We start from the raw sequence: 14,562 nt of genomic DNA, 5'->3' as shown, positions 1-14,562 counted from the left end.
CCTCTTGGCGCGTCCCCTACTTCGGAGCGCGGAGGTCAGAAACTGGACGCGGCGCGCGCAAAGGTAAAAAGGGGTGTGTCCGACAAGCGGTGACGTCACTGCGCCGCCCAGCCAGTGAGAGGCCGGCCTTTCGGAGCCCCGTTCCAATAGGAAGCGAGCTGGCTCTGTGAGTGGCATTAAGGCCGGGCTAGAAGAAAGCAGGGCTGAGAAATGAAGTTGTGCTAAAAAGCCCTTTTGGCTATCCAGAAGTTTATTAGGCGTTTCTCAGCCGGAAATTAAAGGATCTTCATTAATAGCCCCTCTTCATCCCAGATTAGAGCCCAGGGCGAACCTGGGAGAAACCGAAGCGAGATGGGACGGAAGAAAACTTCGTCGCCAGCGGCGGGGGAAGCTAACTTCTTCTCCACCTTGGGAGGATCTTCCTGAGTTTCAGTCAAGCGCCGATATTGTCACCTTGGGCGCGGGGACAGAAGGTAAGTGGCCGAAGGGCACGCGAGAGGGCGGAGGGGTGGCGAGGGCCCCGAGGCTGTTTTGGGGAGCGGGGAGGTGCGATCCCTTCAGACTTGGCCAAACGTCACCCGAACTCCCCCCCCCCTTATGTGGCGCTCAGATAAAGTTTATCTGATGCTCTCCCTTGCTGCGAAAGTCTCTTTTGGGGGAAAGCGGGCGGGGGAGCTCCCTTCGAAGGTGCTCTGCGTAGCATTGCAAGAGAATGATTTTGGAAGGAGCGTTCGCAAGGGATCAGCTGCGAAGGGTTCTCCAAGGGCAGAGCGACAGAGGTCTCTGTTTGATCCTACCACCACCCCTTCTCCATATTGAGATCCAAATAGAGGGAGGGAGGGAGAGGAGGGACTAGCTGATTTCATTATCCACGGATGCCGCTATCCTCAAAAGTGTTTAAGTCAGAGTGTCGGCTTTCATAGCTGAACTGTTTCAAATGGGTTTCAAACCAGACCGAACACTACCTTAAGCGAAGGAATCCGGCCTGACTCGTTTCTGGATCTGAAGCACCGTTTGCATTGCAGGGGTTGGACTAGATGACCCTCGCTGTCCCTTCCAACTCTACAATTCTCACGATTTTAACTCTGTTTCTTTCTGGCTGCATCATTGATTATATTTTTCTCCTAAGAACTGGTTGCTAGGAGGAAACGGGAGAATGCCACCATAGTAATAATTATTAGCAACAAGGGGGCCAAATTACTTGGGGAAATCTGCGCGAGTCCAGTTAAAATGAACAGAATCTGAGAAACACTGATATCAACAGGGTGTGATGAGAACATCTGCATGGGACTGGGCCCTAAATAAGAATGGTGGTGATTACTTTTTGTTTTTACTTGGTTAAAGACACTGCATCTGTGTGTGATGTATTGTTTAATGGAGTTACGCAGAGCCGAAGCGTCCCCCCTGGTTTCGATTATTTGGAGGAATGGGCACCACTTGAAGCAGTGCCGCTTCCAAGGGAGGCCATCTGATCCCTCCTCCTCCTCCCATTCCCAATGCTGAAAGCGACACTCTCACTGGCCCCAGCTGCACTCCTCTGAAGCAAGTCCCGCTGGGCTCGACGGGGCTTACACCCAAGGAAGTGTGCGCAGGATTGCGCAGGATCGCAATCCTACAGGTGCCTGACTCCAAAAGCAAGCCTCCGCTGAGTTCAGTGGGACTCGCTGCCAGGGAAGCATGCCCAGGTGGATGTCAGCCTCATTTCCTCCGGGGAAAGTCTTTACTTACTTACACACAGCAAAATGCTTCCAAGGTGCGATGTTTCCCCTTGAGAATTAAACCCTTCGACCTCCCCGTCTCACTCCCCTGCCGTTGTTGTCTTCACAGTAGCCTGAAGGATCGGTCCCTGAGTCTGCAGATTCTCGGCCACTTTTTTTCCGCAAAGAGAGAGGAAGAGCTAAAGAGGCCTGGAGATTCTCAAACGTCTGAAGAGACGCTATCATGTCTCTTTTGCCCGGAATTACATTTTCAGCCACGACAGGAAGAAAGCCTCAAGGACCCCCTGACTGGATTGCTGAGCTCTGAAGCCATCTTGCCACACTCCTCTCTGCCAGTTGCTTTTGGATTCCCAGAGCTGGATTCGCAACTTTTACAGCCCATTGATAATCAGCTCCTAATAATAATAATAATAATAATAATAATAATAATAATAATAATTGATGGTCTTACACCTATCACCGTCCCGCACCCTGAAGCTTAAGCATTCGCGCGCCCGCATTTTAAAATGACTTTGTGATTTCAAAACAAAGCAACAAACAAATTTCACGATGCTTTGCTGGAACTGACCGATAGACAATTTGGTCTATTTTTTTGGATGCATCTGTGGAGCTTACACTGTCAGAAAGAAGGGGGAAGAAACCACCATGAAAGAGAAGTCCAAAAATGCGGCCCGGACTAGGCGGGAGAAAGAAAACAGCGAGTTTTACGAACTGGCCAAACTGCTGCCTTTGCCTTCCGCCATCACCTCGCAGCTGGATAAAGCCTCCATCATCAGGCTCACCACCAGCTACCTGAAGATGCGGGTGGTTTTCCCCGAAGGTAGGTGCCCACTGTCGCGGGATTCAGCTACCCACCCCTATTTCCTAATCCGCGGGGGGGGGAGGTCCTTGTTAGCCCAGGAGGTCCTCAGAGCTGGCCTCTTCCTCCTCTCATCTGGTCCAGACTAGGAAAGCCGTCGAGGAGTCGTCGCCTTGTGGCCCTGTTCCTCTGGCCTGTGTAGTTTTCGCACGAGACGGCTCTCTGGAGCGGTTCCCCACTTTCTTTCAAAAATAAATCTTTCCCTTCCTTCGCTCCCCCTCTCTCCCTCCCTGCCCATAAACACTTTCCCCTTTGGTACATAGGATGTGTTTGGCTGGGAACCGCCGGCACCTTTGTCAACACGTCGAGGCTCAGAGCTCAGCTGCTTGTTCCAGTAAAACAAACAATGCATTTTCTCTCTCCGCCCCGCGTCTCCCTCCCGGCGAAGCCACGTGCGTTGCTCAAAAGGGCAATTCTCTCATATTTATTATAGTTAAATTGGGCAGGAGGGAGGAGAAGGTGGGGAAAATGAATTAATACGAAGCTAAATATTTGCATGGATGGATCGACAGCACGCAGCCCCTGGGCTTCTGTGCCGAGCAAAAAAATGGGAGGCAGCCGCGGACAGATGCGTCGCGGGGGGGGGAAGGTGCGGGGGCGGAGGAAGAAACCGACGAATTTAAATGCCTCTTTTGCATATGCATGAACGTGGCACATCTGGAACTGATGTCGAGGGTCCAGTTTTTTGAGAAGGCATGAATCAAGGCCGTCGGTGTAGTCAGCGAAAAACAAAAACAGTCTTTCCTGGTGTTAAGTTATTCGTAAGAAGCAAGGCCGCGTTAACTGCACGTTCTGGGTGATCAGAATGGGGGGAGGAATACCTGGAGTGTTTTTCTGGAGTAGTGTAATTTAAAAGGGGGGGGGAGACTAGGATCCCTTAATAATAAGGTATGGCAAACTTCAAACAGGGGGGCGGGGAACCCAAGAAAAGCCAGGGACATTGGCCTCGATCCTCTCTGGCAATGGCTTTTAAGAGGAAATTCCCATTTTCTAGATGTTGGGGATTTTTTTTAAAGATACTCTACGATCCTGTGTACTTTAAAAACGTCAGTAAGCCAAGGGCTTTTCTCCTGTGAAACCCGGGTCCCAAATATGTTGGGACTGAACTCCTACGTGCGGTAACTCGGGAGAGAATCGTAGGACTTCCTTGCGTCACTCCAAACTCTTATTTGGATTAAAGGCCCCTCGTGTTTTCTGTTGTCACCAAATGAGACTTCATTTCCCGTCTACATGGAATCGGGATATGAATATGATCCCGATTAATCTAAAATATATATTTGGCATTATAAGATCAGTGGCTATTTTTAAATGAGGAAAGGGGTTAGAAAAATTCACTAAGGATGATACCAGTATTTTGTAAAGATAAACAAGAACCAGGGGATATAGGGAAATGGGGGTGGAGAGGGCACTTTGCAGACGGAACTTCTCCCAGCGGAGTTAACGAAAACAAATCATTAGGATAGCTACCGGTATAGCCTTAAGAGCATATGTAGTTTTATTGGGAAAGAGAGGCGATCGCATCCACAGGATATTTCAGTTATGAAATCGAGGAGAACACAAGCGCAAGGTGTTTGTTTTTACAGAATGTCAGCTCCGACCAAATTTACTTGGAAATACTTTAAGTTGAAGTGGAATTTATTTCCCAGAAAGCCTACAATCCTAAGCATCATACTTGTTCAGAAAACGTTCCTTTGAAATCGAGGGGACTTCAAAATAACTGGGCTTGTGACCCAGCTGTGCGTTCTGCATATTTTTCAATATGCAGTTCAACTTATTAATATGTGCATCAGGCAGTTTTCGTAAAGCAGGATCCAAGTTTCATTCTTTTTAGCTTCCGCAGATTTCGAAAGCGGGGGAGTTAAACATATGCTCAGAGATCAGCAAAAGAAACCAGAGGGATTTAAATACGATTAACTTTGGCTGGATCGCACCCATACTTTGCAACATGTAACTTGCTGTTATTTATACAGGCATTTGATGAAAACAAGGCAGTCTGGGATGGGATGATTATTATTATTTTCCCTTTACTGTCCTGCACATACCAAGGCATCTCCAGATTCCCATTCTGCACATATATATTTTCGTTTGTTTGCAAGGAAGTTCCCTTGATTTCAAGGTGGGCATGATCCAGCCAGAGCCGGTAACTTCACCAGCATATACAACACGTGCCGCATTCCTTTATGCCGCGGTTGATGGGATTAAAGCGCGCTCAATTTCGGCTGGATAGTGCTCTGTGTTTGGGAAAGCAATCCAAGTTTTGTGTGTGTGTGTGTTGTACACTGAGCCGCTGCTCCCACATGTCTGTGTTTAGGAGAAGGGTGCTAATCACTCTTGGGGTGAGGGGGAGAAGCTGCAAAAGCGATAAGTCACCTTTTCATTCTGGCGCACAGTTTTTGGAGACCTTTTATCCGCCGCCCCCCTACCCTTCCTCATTTCCCCCTTTCGAAAAGGCGGCTCCTTTCGACTGTCCACGCGGAACTTGTGGAAGTATTGGGCTCGTGGGGGGCCCGTGGGGTTCCTCCAAAGATGATTAGCCACGATTTGCCCGCTTCCTCGGTCCCGGCGGGCTTCCTCCGGAGCGTGCTTTGCAGCAGCTCTGCACAATTACCGGCGCCTCCCTCGCGGGCTTGTGTGATCAGAAGAAGCATATGGTGTTGCTTGTCGGCTGCGAGCAATCAGAGGAGGCAAAGAAGGGCTGATCCTCTGTCCCATCTTCCCCCTGGCTTGTAAGCCGGCGAATGTCTGGAAAGAGAAAGGAAAGGGGGAGGGGGAAGAGGAGAGAGAGAGAGCCACCAGGGAATTGAGGTGGCCAAGGGCAAAGCGAGCCAGATCCGCTGCTGCTGGGGTAATGGCCACAGCGTCTGCCACACTCGGAGGCCGCGAGTGTGGGGCTAGGAGTCTATCTCTGTTGTCTCTTTCTCTTTTGCTTCTTTTTCTTGTTTTCTATCTTAGGTAGCTATGATCTTCTTGTATTGTATGGGGAAATCTCAATAAAAATCTTACCGAAAGGTGTTCAGCTCCAGTTACGGATGGCTAAGGTTGGCCTGGATTTTGGCTCCGGTGCTTGCCCGAAGTGGGCTTCCCCCACATTTATTTAATTTTTTTAATTATTAAGGTCGATCTTAAACGTGCTGGGCACCGCGCGACACCCAGGAGCTTCCAAGCCCATTGCAGTCACTAGACAGCAAACCTAAATCCAGCGATTAGGAAATAAATCCCACCTCAGGCAAGGGGAATTTAACTTCTTCCTGAACACGCACCCGCTCCTCTCTCCCTATTTCTCTCTCTCCCCACCCCCACCTCAACCATCCTCTTTATATGGGTGGGCTAAGGTAGGGAAGGGTTATGGGGAAGGCGTCTTATGTGATGGCTTGCGTTTTTGATAAAATCACTGCATATCTTAATTTTGGGGAAAGGGGCTCAGAGAGAATTAGCCTGCAAGAGCTAACTGGGCTGCGGACTCTGCTGAAAGTCTTCCTTCCTTCTTCCAAGCACGTTGGTAGGGATCGGGGCCTACAGGCCTGAGCCTAGCCGCCTAGATGAAGCCCCATCGATTTCAGTGGCGCCAAGCAGGGTCTCGGGCACAGCTGCCTTTCGGAATGGTTGTATTCCATGTGGAAGGAGTCCCAGGATCTGTCTGTGTGTGGTCCGGACTGAACATGTCCAGGATTGCCACTTGAAGGAAGGCGAGGAAGGAGAACAGCAGTGGGGTGAGGAAAGCGAGCGCTAGAAGCAGATGCAGAAACAAACCAGCGGTGTCCAAACCATTATTGTTACTAGGGCAAGGCAGGGATGGGGGAATCGGCGGCCCTTCAGATCCTAGATGACAACTCCCATCACCTCTGACTATTAGACATTGGGCTGATGGGAGCTGGAGTCTAGCAGCGGCTGGAGGGCCACGGGCTCACCGCCCCCCTCCCCCGTGCTATCAAGCCATCTCTTTCCGCTGAAGTACACGTGGCACCATCAGCAACCACCCATCAACTGTGCTGGGCCTCAGACCTAAAGCCGCCTGGCAAACTTAGCCCGGCTGAACACCATAGGACTAGTTTCCCCAGGTCTAAGGGCTCTCTCCCTCTCCCCCTCCCTCCCTCTCCCTCTCAAAGTACCGGTATGCCTTGGGATCGAAGCCTTAGCACATCAAAGGCCAGCAGGTTCACTTAAAAGCGGGGCTACCCCTGGTATCTGGATTTTGACTTGTTTTTATTGGCTGGTTCTTGAAGACAGGCAAATACATCGCCTCTCTTCCCAATTTTTCACAGGGCCTGAAATGCTCAACGGAATAGGGTGGGATTTACTTAGAATCCGGGTCTGGATTCTTTGTGTTGTGAGAATGGACGCACCGTGGCACGCAATCGCAGACAGTAGTAGGTGGTTTATTTATTTTTGCACCAATTCTCTTTTAGGGGGGTGGGGGTGGGGAATGGACGAACCTTGCGCTTTCTGCCTTTCCCTGAGCTCTCCGGATGTTGCGTTAAGGCAAGGAAGGGAAATGCCAGACCTCGTGAAACCTACCGCAGCTCTCCTTCCTAGTCCCCAGAGGTCTTAAGTGAATTCGTATTCACGCCGGTTTGGAGGACAAAGGTCAAATTCAGGACTCCGTTTCGCCTTCCTGTGTTTATGGACGAGCTCTGGCCTTGATCCTTTTACAAATAAATGGGAGAGGGGGGACATCCCTCCTCCTCTTCTCACCCCCTCCTCTCCCCTCCTCCAAGGACAAAAGCGCATTTAAAGGTGAGAAGCGCCGGCTAACTTCCTCCCCAGAAACAAGCAGTGACGGAGCGAGGGGGCCAAACCAGACAATGACGCCATGGCGGAGCCTTGCTAGGCTTTCTACGTCAGCGCCCAGTTCGGGGACCGTCTGTTAGGGAGCCAAATCAGGCCAAGTTGCTGAACGACAGAACCATTTTCGAAGGAACCCTGCTGCAAGGGTTGCATTATTCGCAGACTGAAATGCAGCATCAAGCCTGTCTTGCTTTCATGCCCCATCTTTTGTAGAGAGTTGGTGTTGCGATTGTTGTTTCCCCAAAGATTACTAAAGTTTGGTAAAATATTTTTACGAGAGAAACACATGCATGCATGCCACGCGTCTTTTCGTCTCTTTTGTCTAAAATATTTCCTAAGCAGCGTTTGCATTCAGATGCTTGAGGGCCACCAGTTATTACGTAGCTGTTGCTTTACACGTGTGCAAGATTAGATCGAAGGGACCGAGGTACTCCAGATAGGGAAGGGTTTACAAACCATAGCGGATAGATTTCTAGGAACGTTTTAATCCGATGCCCAAACCAGGGAGTGGCCTTCGTTGCTTTAAAGGTGGGGCAAGGAGGTGTCTTCAGAAGCAAGTCCCACTGAAGCCATGGAGGCTGTTCCTCAGTAAAGTTTTGGTAATTTAAATCGGATATTACCTATAGACCCAGTTACATTGGTTTGTGGAAAGCATGCAATAGCTGCCCAAGTACATAAAACGGCTATTTTGACTGGTGAGTCCGAGAGGCAGGTAGACAGAGAGGTCTGCGCAGGCAACCCCGAGAGGTCTGGGGAACGAATATTAGAGCTAACCTTGAAACACAAAGTGCGGGTTTTCGCCTGCTGGTTGGTTGCGATGGAAAGGTTCGTTGGTTGTCGGTATTTTTGTGTGTGCGCGCTTGATATTTCTCCCGCTTACTTTATTTTTTTTTATGATCCAGTAGGAGTTATGATTAAAAATTGCAACTGAAACCGTGAAGCGTTTGATTCATTCCCCCCCCCTTCACCTGTCTTTCAAGACGAGAGAACTCAAGTACATGGGAAGCGATACTTGTACTCTGAGAAAGCTGTTTAGGTGTGCGGAATGGGCGGGTGTGGACTGGACGGAGCTGGATTGCACCGTTGTCTGAAGAAGGGGTGTCCCTTTTACAGAGGGCTACAAGAACTGGACCACTAGGAAGGAGAATAACGGTCCAAAAGTTCAGAGTTTTGCCCCCAAGTATTCATTTCTTCTCTAGAACAATCGTTTGTTGCTGGCGTTTTTAAAAAGAGTTGTAGTATGGTTAACGACAGCAAGAGTGAGATAGGCAATCCTTCCCGCAGGCCTTACATCGAAAAAGGGCTTGCTAACTTCGTTGCTGTACTTCTTTTGCGGCGTTTCAAAAGTAAAAGTGCAAGTTAAACAGCAGCAACGCGTGGAGGGAATTTCCGTGCGGTTCTCACGTCGATGATAATTATGAAAATGTTCATTGATTTCAACTCACCCAGTGTTCTCCTATTTTTCCGATTGCTTGAAATGAGATATATATGTGGGGTTGTTTGTTTGTGTGCGCGCGCATTTTGCGTGCGTGGGTGTATCTGTGTGTACGTTATGCACTTCGTGACCAGAAACACACCAAAACACCCTCCTACCGAAATCATCCCATCTCCATTGGGGTGGGTGGGCGGGCTGGTGGATTAAACAGGCACTTGACGTGATTTTTTGATAGTAAAAATAAAGAAATGCGGGGATTTTGAAAACATATATATTTAGAAGTGCTGTTACTCCATCACTAGTTGGATTCTGGACGCTGCGATGAGGCCGCAATCCTATATCCACTTACCAAGCAGTAAGTCCCATTAAACTGAATGGGACATGCGTTTTGAACAGGCACCGGCAGCTTCGTATCGCTTAGCGTAGGGTTACTCAAAATCGCTTAGCAGTGCAGCTCGACAGTTCTACACTCTATAATTTTGCAGCTACTATTTTGTTAAATAAATAAATGCGTTTAGCGTTTCAGTATTGAAATCCATGGCCTTGTTTTAGTTGGGAGGCGGTATTTTTTTTAAAAAAACAACAACAAAGGGGAGAAAAGGAAGAAAAAACAACAACCTCCTTTCCCACGTGGATCGGTGATTTAATGCTGTTTTTCTTGCTGCTGAGGGAAATGATTGAGCATTGGGTTTCAGTGTTTATTTTCTTACAGACGTTTTTCTCATTTAAAAGCCTTTAAGCTGCCTCCCTTTGTTTGATTCCAGTTTTGATGTGGACTTGAAATGTGAAGTGCAGAACGAAAGCCCCGGCATAACTGCTCCAAAAGCAGATTTATGGCTGAGAAAAGCAGAGGTCAGGCTGATTGGCAAAAACTGTAATTTCTTCGCAGAAAGCCGCATCGATCGCCAGAATAAAATAATGGTGGTGGTGGTGGTGGTGGTAATTTTATTAATTAATAAACTGTTTGCAGATATTTTCATCAGTCATTAGGTTAGGTGGTGAAATAATTCATCCTCACCCCCTTCCCCAAGGATTTCAGGACGAAATGTTAATTTTTCCCTCCTCTGTTGTTATGGTTAGCATGGAAAACGGAATCGTTTTATGGGTCTGATTAACAGAGCAATTCTATAGAATTTAATGAGACTTTTCCCCAGGTAAGTGAGCATATGATTCATCCTTAATCGGGTTGTCTATTTTCCTGGTAAAATACGATTCTGCTTGCCAAGGCTGAATGAATCCATATCTGTTCTGCTCCCTAACGATTTTCTTTTTTAAAAACCTGATGGCAGTGGGGTTTGTGTGTATAAAACATTTTACAGATATACCGTTTATTGATATTATTTAAATCACAGCATATTGAGCCACCGGATTTCACTTATTATTAAAGACAAACAGCACTTTGATTCTGCGTACATTTTTATCTGCATGTAAAACAGAACTGATTTGTGCTTTGTAACGGGCAGGGTCGTAAATTTTGTAGAGGTCGCTAGCAACTGATGGTTCTGTAAGGCCGAATATGAGCCGATCCAGCGTAAAGTTAACGCCCCGCAGCCTAGCTAGGAACAAATATCGTGGACTGGATACCTAAATAGGGCAGAACCCGGGTCCGTTGACGCGAAAAGTCAGCCTCCTCGGTGTGGGGCTTTGGGTTTTGTTCTCAGTGATCAGAGCAAACCCCCCCCCCTCTCACACAATCCTAAATAAATACACGGAAACGAGGAAATTTGAGGTCCCTTGGAACAATCGCTTAAAAGGACTGGCAGTCCAAGCCCGCTTTCCTCTGATTGTGTGCGTGTCATTTACAGCCCAGTCCTATACACGTCTACTCAGCAGTAAATCCCAATGAGACTTACTCTCTGCCCGGCTAAATGTGTATAGGATTGCGGCATTCCTCAATAATCCCATTTCCCCCAATAATCCAGCCGGTGGTGTCGGAGGCATGCCCGATTTTGTCGAGGTTGCTCCAGCCCCTAGGATTCGAATACTCGAATTTATGTGTTTCAATTCAACCCATTTCGAAGTCAAGCGCTTCGCTTTCTTGTCTTCTTTGTGGGGAGGGGAGGGGAGGACACTGGATAATGTCGTTGGGTAGAATTAGTAGCTATTAATCCTCGAAGCCGTAAAATAAGCGAGAAAGTGGTGAAGTGGGGGGGGGGTTTAAAAGGTGCTCATTTTCTAAGCTGCAGGCTGAAATGGCCGCCTGATGACCAGGGTCTCCTCGACAAACCGAGAGGCTGAAGGGTCGCCACGTGGTGAGGGAAATGGGTTGGGTCAAAGACTGCGCATGCCTCTGCCAAGCCTGGGATGTGGCAAACTCCACTCAGTCCTTCCTCGTCTGGAGCCTTCAGGGAGATGGAGCCGAGTCTGAGTAAGCAGATGCGCCACAGTTGTCCTCCCTGCTCTCCTCTAAATCCAGAGCGGAGGAGATACAGATTAATATGTGTGGTGTTTTCTTAATGTGAGCATTAATAAGCAAAATAACTTCCGAGATGCTCAGAAAGAATGCATTCTCCAAAGACCTCTGCCTCACGTGGGACCTTGGCGGTACCTTGGCTCCATAGGAAGACTAATCTGATCTATATAGACAGTCTTGGACGCGAATTTAGCTGGGTGTAAGTCTCACGGAACTGAACTCAAAGTGACTTATTTCTGAGCAGGCATGTATAGGACTGCACAATTTAAAGGCAAACTTGTTTGTTTCAGGGCAGACTTGCTGGGCGGGGTGGGGATGATCGTGATAAAAACAATCACCCTCCTGGACTTGGACTAGGTTTGCGTTTGGTGAACGGTCTCCAAACGAGGGACACACTCCTGTAAGAAATCTCGACAGTCAACCCGAGAGCGCTGACCTCGGAGAACAAGCGAGGGGAAAAAACAAACACATTTCCCAGAGGCTGGGATTGAAAGAGATACAGTCGGCCAAATGTCTGTAAAACTGCCTGCCTGCTCCTTGGAGAAATCCAATGTGGTTCGTGGGGCTTTTAGCTTTAGGCCGCAGTTCTGACTGAAGTTGCTTTAGCTTGGGAGAAACTCAGTGGGACTTTATTTCCGAGTAGACCCGCGCGAGCTTGTTCCTGCTTTCTGTCTCTCGTGAACCCTGATCGATGGATTTGGAAGCGCTTTGGCAACCTGAACCAGAAAGTGCCGCGCATGCCAGCCGTGAATCTCCTGTTGCTGTCGAGAGTAAAAGCAGATCAGGCCATCTGGAAAGATGGCATTATTTAAGCACTTTTATTTAAGCACTCAGTAAGAAGGGAGAGAGGGAGGGAGATGGGGGAGAGGAGAGAGAGGGAAGAAAACCCTTTCGTAACTCCTTTCTCATCAACAACAATCCAATTACAGTTCAGGTCAAGGTGGGCTGCACGCGCTTTTCCCCGGTCTCCTGCGAGCCTGGTTTGTAGCACAAGGGCCGTGGCTCAACGGAAGAGCGGGCGCTTTGCACGCAGAAGGTCAAACCCCTGGCACCTTCCCCTAGAGCCGTGTTGAATGCTCAAGACGGTTGCTGGCAACAGACAATACAGTACTGAGCTGGGTTGACGAAGGCTCTGAATCTCTGTTGGAGGCAGCTTCAGGTGTTCTTATATAACAAGGCGCCCAGAGAAGAGACAGCCTTGGCTAGACTAGAGGTCGGACAGGGGGTTGTTTTTGAGGGACCAGGACAGACACGGAGAGTGGCTCTCAAGTATATGACTGTTGCTGGAGACTGGAAGGATAGAGTGATCAGGGCAGCGCGATCCGCAACCCATTGAGGTTCAGTCCGAGCCTCTTCGGCTAGAAAGAACGTGACAAGCTTTTCTTCTGTAGATTAGGAAAAACCCACGGCGGGCTGACTACCTGAGAAGGTATCGAGATGTCTACTGCAGCCACTTCCTTTGGTCCAGGGCTGCATTGTGTCCACATTCAAGAGCAGCGTGTTTGCTGAGCGAAACTCATTCTGATATACGTATAACGTTGGGTGCTAGTTGCACCTCACGAAGTAGCTGTACCACTTCAGGCTGCTCACCTGATGGAATGCTCCCCTGTCTCTCTAAACCTTTTGCCCTCCTCCAGATGCGGCTGAACTAGAACTCCCATCACCTCCGGCCATTGGCCGTGCTTGTTGGGGCTGATGAGAGTTGTAGTTCATCAACACCCTAGTGGGCCAAATATTCCCCACACCTGCTCTAAATAAAACACCGGTATATAGATAGAGATTGTGTCAGGGTGAACCATTCCTCTTAGCACTTAATTTTAGGAAATTTTATTATTATTATTGTGTGTTATTTATTTATGGCTTTGTTTGTTGAATTTATATTCCATCTTTTCCTCCAAGGAGCTGACGGCGGTGCAAATAATTCTCCCCTCTTCATTTTATCCTCACAACAACGGTGTGGGTGGGGTAGGTCAGGCTGAGAGGCAGTGACTGCTTCAAGATTACCTCATGAGCTTCGTAGCCAACTGAGGATTTGAACCCAGGACTTCCAGATCCTGGACTTGGGCACAGGCCTTAGTGCAAACTCGGCCCAAGAGTGAAATAAGTCCAAAGGTGCAGTAGATCTACCAAAGCAAGTTCCAAGTATTCTGCCTTAATTAGTTTGATGACAGCATTTTTTCAAAGAATATGTTTGTCGGATAATTTGTCCTTGAATTAACAAACGGAAGGTCTCATCCCTGCCTCCCTGCTTCCCACCGCACTTGTTTCATACTAAATGAACCCGGCCGCAGGATTCCCGGTCTTGCGTTCCTCATTGTTTATTTCAGATTGTAAACCCCGTGGAGGCAGGGACCTGTCCATTTTTATTTGTTGCTTATTGGTATGTAAAGAGCCCTGCACTGTAGCAATAGTAACAACTTTTTTTCAGGGCTGTGGGTCGAAATCATGCGTGATCTAGGAAGGTGCCGGATATGAAGGTTTGCAGTAAGCCAACGCTGCAATTTCCATGGGCAGCAAACTACTCTAAATAATAAAGATGGGTGGAAAGATCACTGCGCAGTCGGTTGGTACGAAGGGAAATGAAGTTATTCCCCGCGGTCTAATAATAAATAAAGGTTGGATTCTGGCTAGATATAATGCAGAGGGTTGACACACAGGTAGTGTACCGTGAAGTCTTAGGGGACACGTAGCTCTTAGGCTCTCGGCTGAAATATATGAGGACTGTGGTACTGGCCTGCCTTGCGCTGTTGTTGTAAGAATGTGTACGGGACGCGCTTGGAATACATACAAAAACACTACAGTATTAGACATGTTAAGTATTTTTTGTTGTTTAGTCGTTTAGTCGTGTCCGACTCTCCGTGACCCCATGGACCATATCACGCCAGGCACTCCTGTCTTCCACTGCCTCCCGCAGTTTGGTCAAACTCATGTTCGTAGCTTCGAGAACACTGTCCAACCATCTTGTCCTCTGTCGTCCCCTTCTCCTAGTGCCCTCAATCTTTCCCAACATCAGGGTCTTTTCCAAGGATTCTTCTCTTCTCATGAGGTGGCCAAAGTATTGGAGCCTCAGCTTCACGATCTGTCCTTCCAGGGAGCACTCAGGGCTGATTTCCTTAAGAATGGATAGGTTTGATCTTCTTGCAGTCCAATGGGACTGGATATAGAAACAACCCAAAGTAGAAAATCACAGGTGAAAATCGGAATATTTTGGGGGGTTGGGGTCCTGAAAAAATAACGTTCAGAGCAATCCTTGACATGTTTACTCAGATATATAAGCCCCCCTGCATCCAATGGGCCTTTCTTCCAGAAAAGCATGCATAGGATCGCAGCCTATCGGTGCTACTGTATGTTT

At 48.2% G+C, this 14,562-nt stretch overlaps 1 protein-coding gene across 1 annotated transcript in view; it reads left to right on the top strand.

Annotated features, from left to right (window-relative positions):
* Positions 1–203: 203 nt before the first annotated feature.
* The window catches only part of SIM1 (SIM bHLH transcription factor 1), a 57,675-nt gene continuing 43,316 nt past the window's right edge, over positions 204–14,562 (top strand). Inside the window, exons 1-2 of the mRNA XM_035109327.2 lie at positions 204–473; positions 1,828–2,538. Of these exons, the coding sequence (XP_034965218.1) occupies positions 2,364–2,538 (175 nt within the window). The 5' untranslated portion in view covers positions 204–473; positions 1,828–2,363. The remainder of the gene's footprint in view (positions 474–1,827; positions 2,539–14,562) is intronic.

Source organism: Zootoca vivipara, chromosome 3 (genome assembly GCF_963506605.1).
Source record: "Zootoca vivipara chromosome 3, rZooViv1.1, whole genome shotgun sequence".
NCBI classification, from domain to species: Eukaryota; Metazoa; Chordata; class Lepidosauria; order Squamata; family Lacertidae; genus Zootoca; species Zootoca vivipara.
The sequence above is the reverse complement of the archived record's forward strand: the minus strand, read 5'-3'. Positions and strand labels throughout refer to the sequence as shown.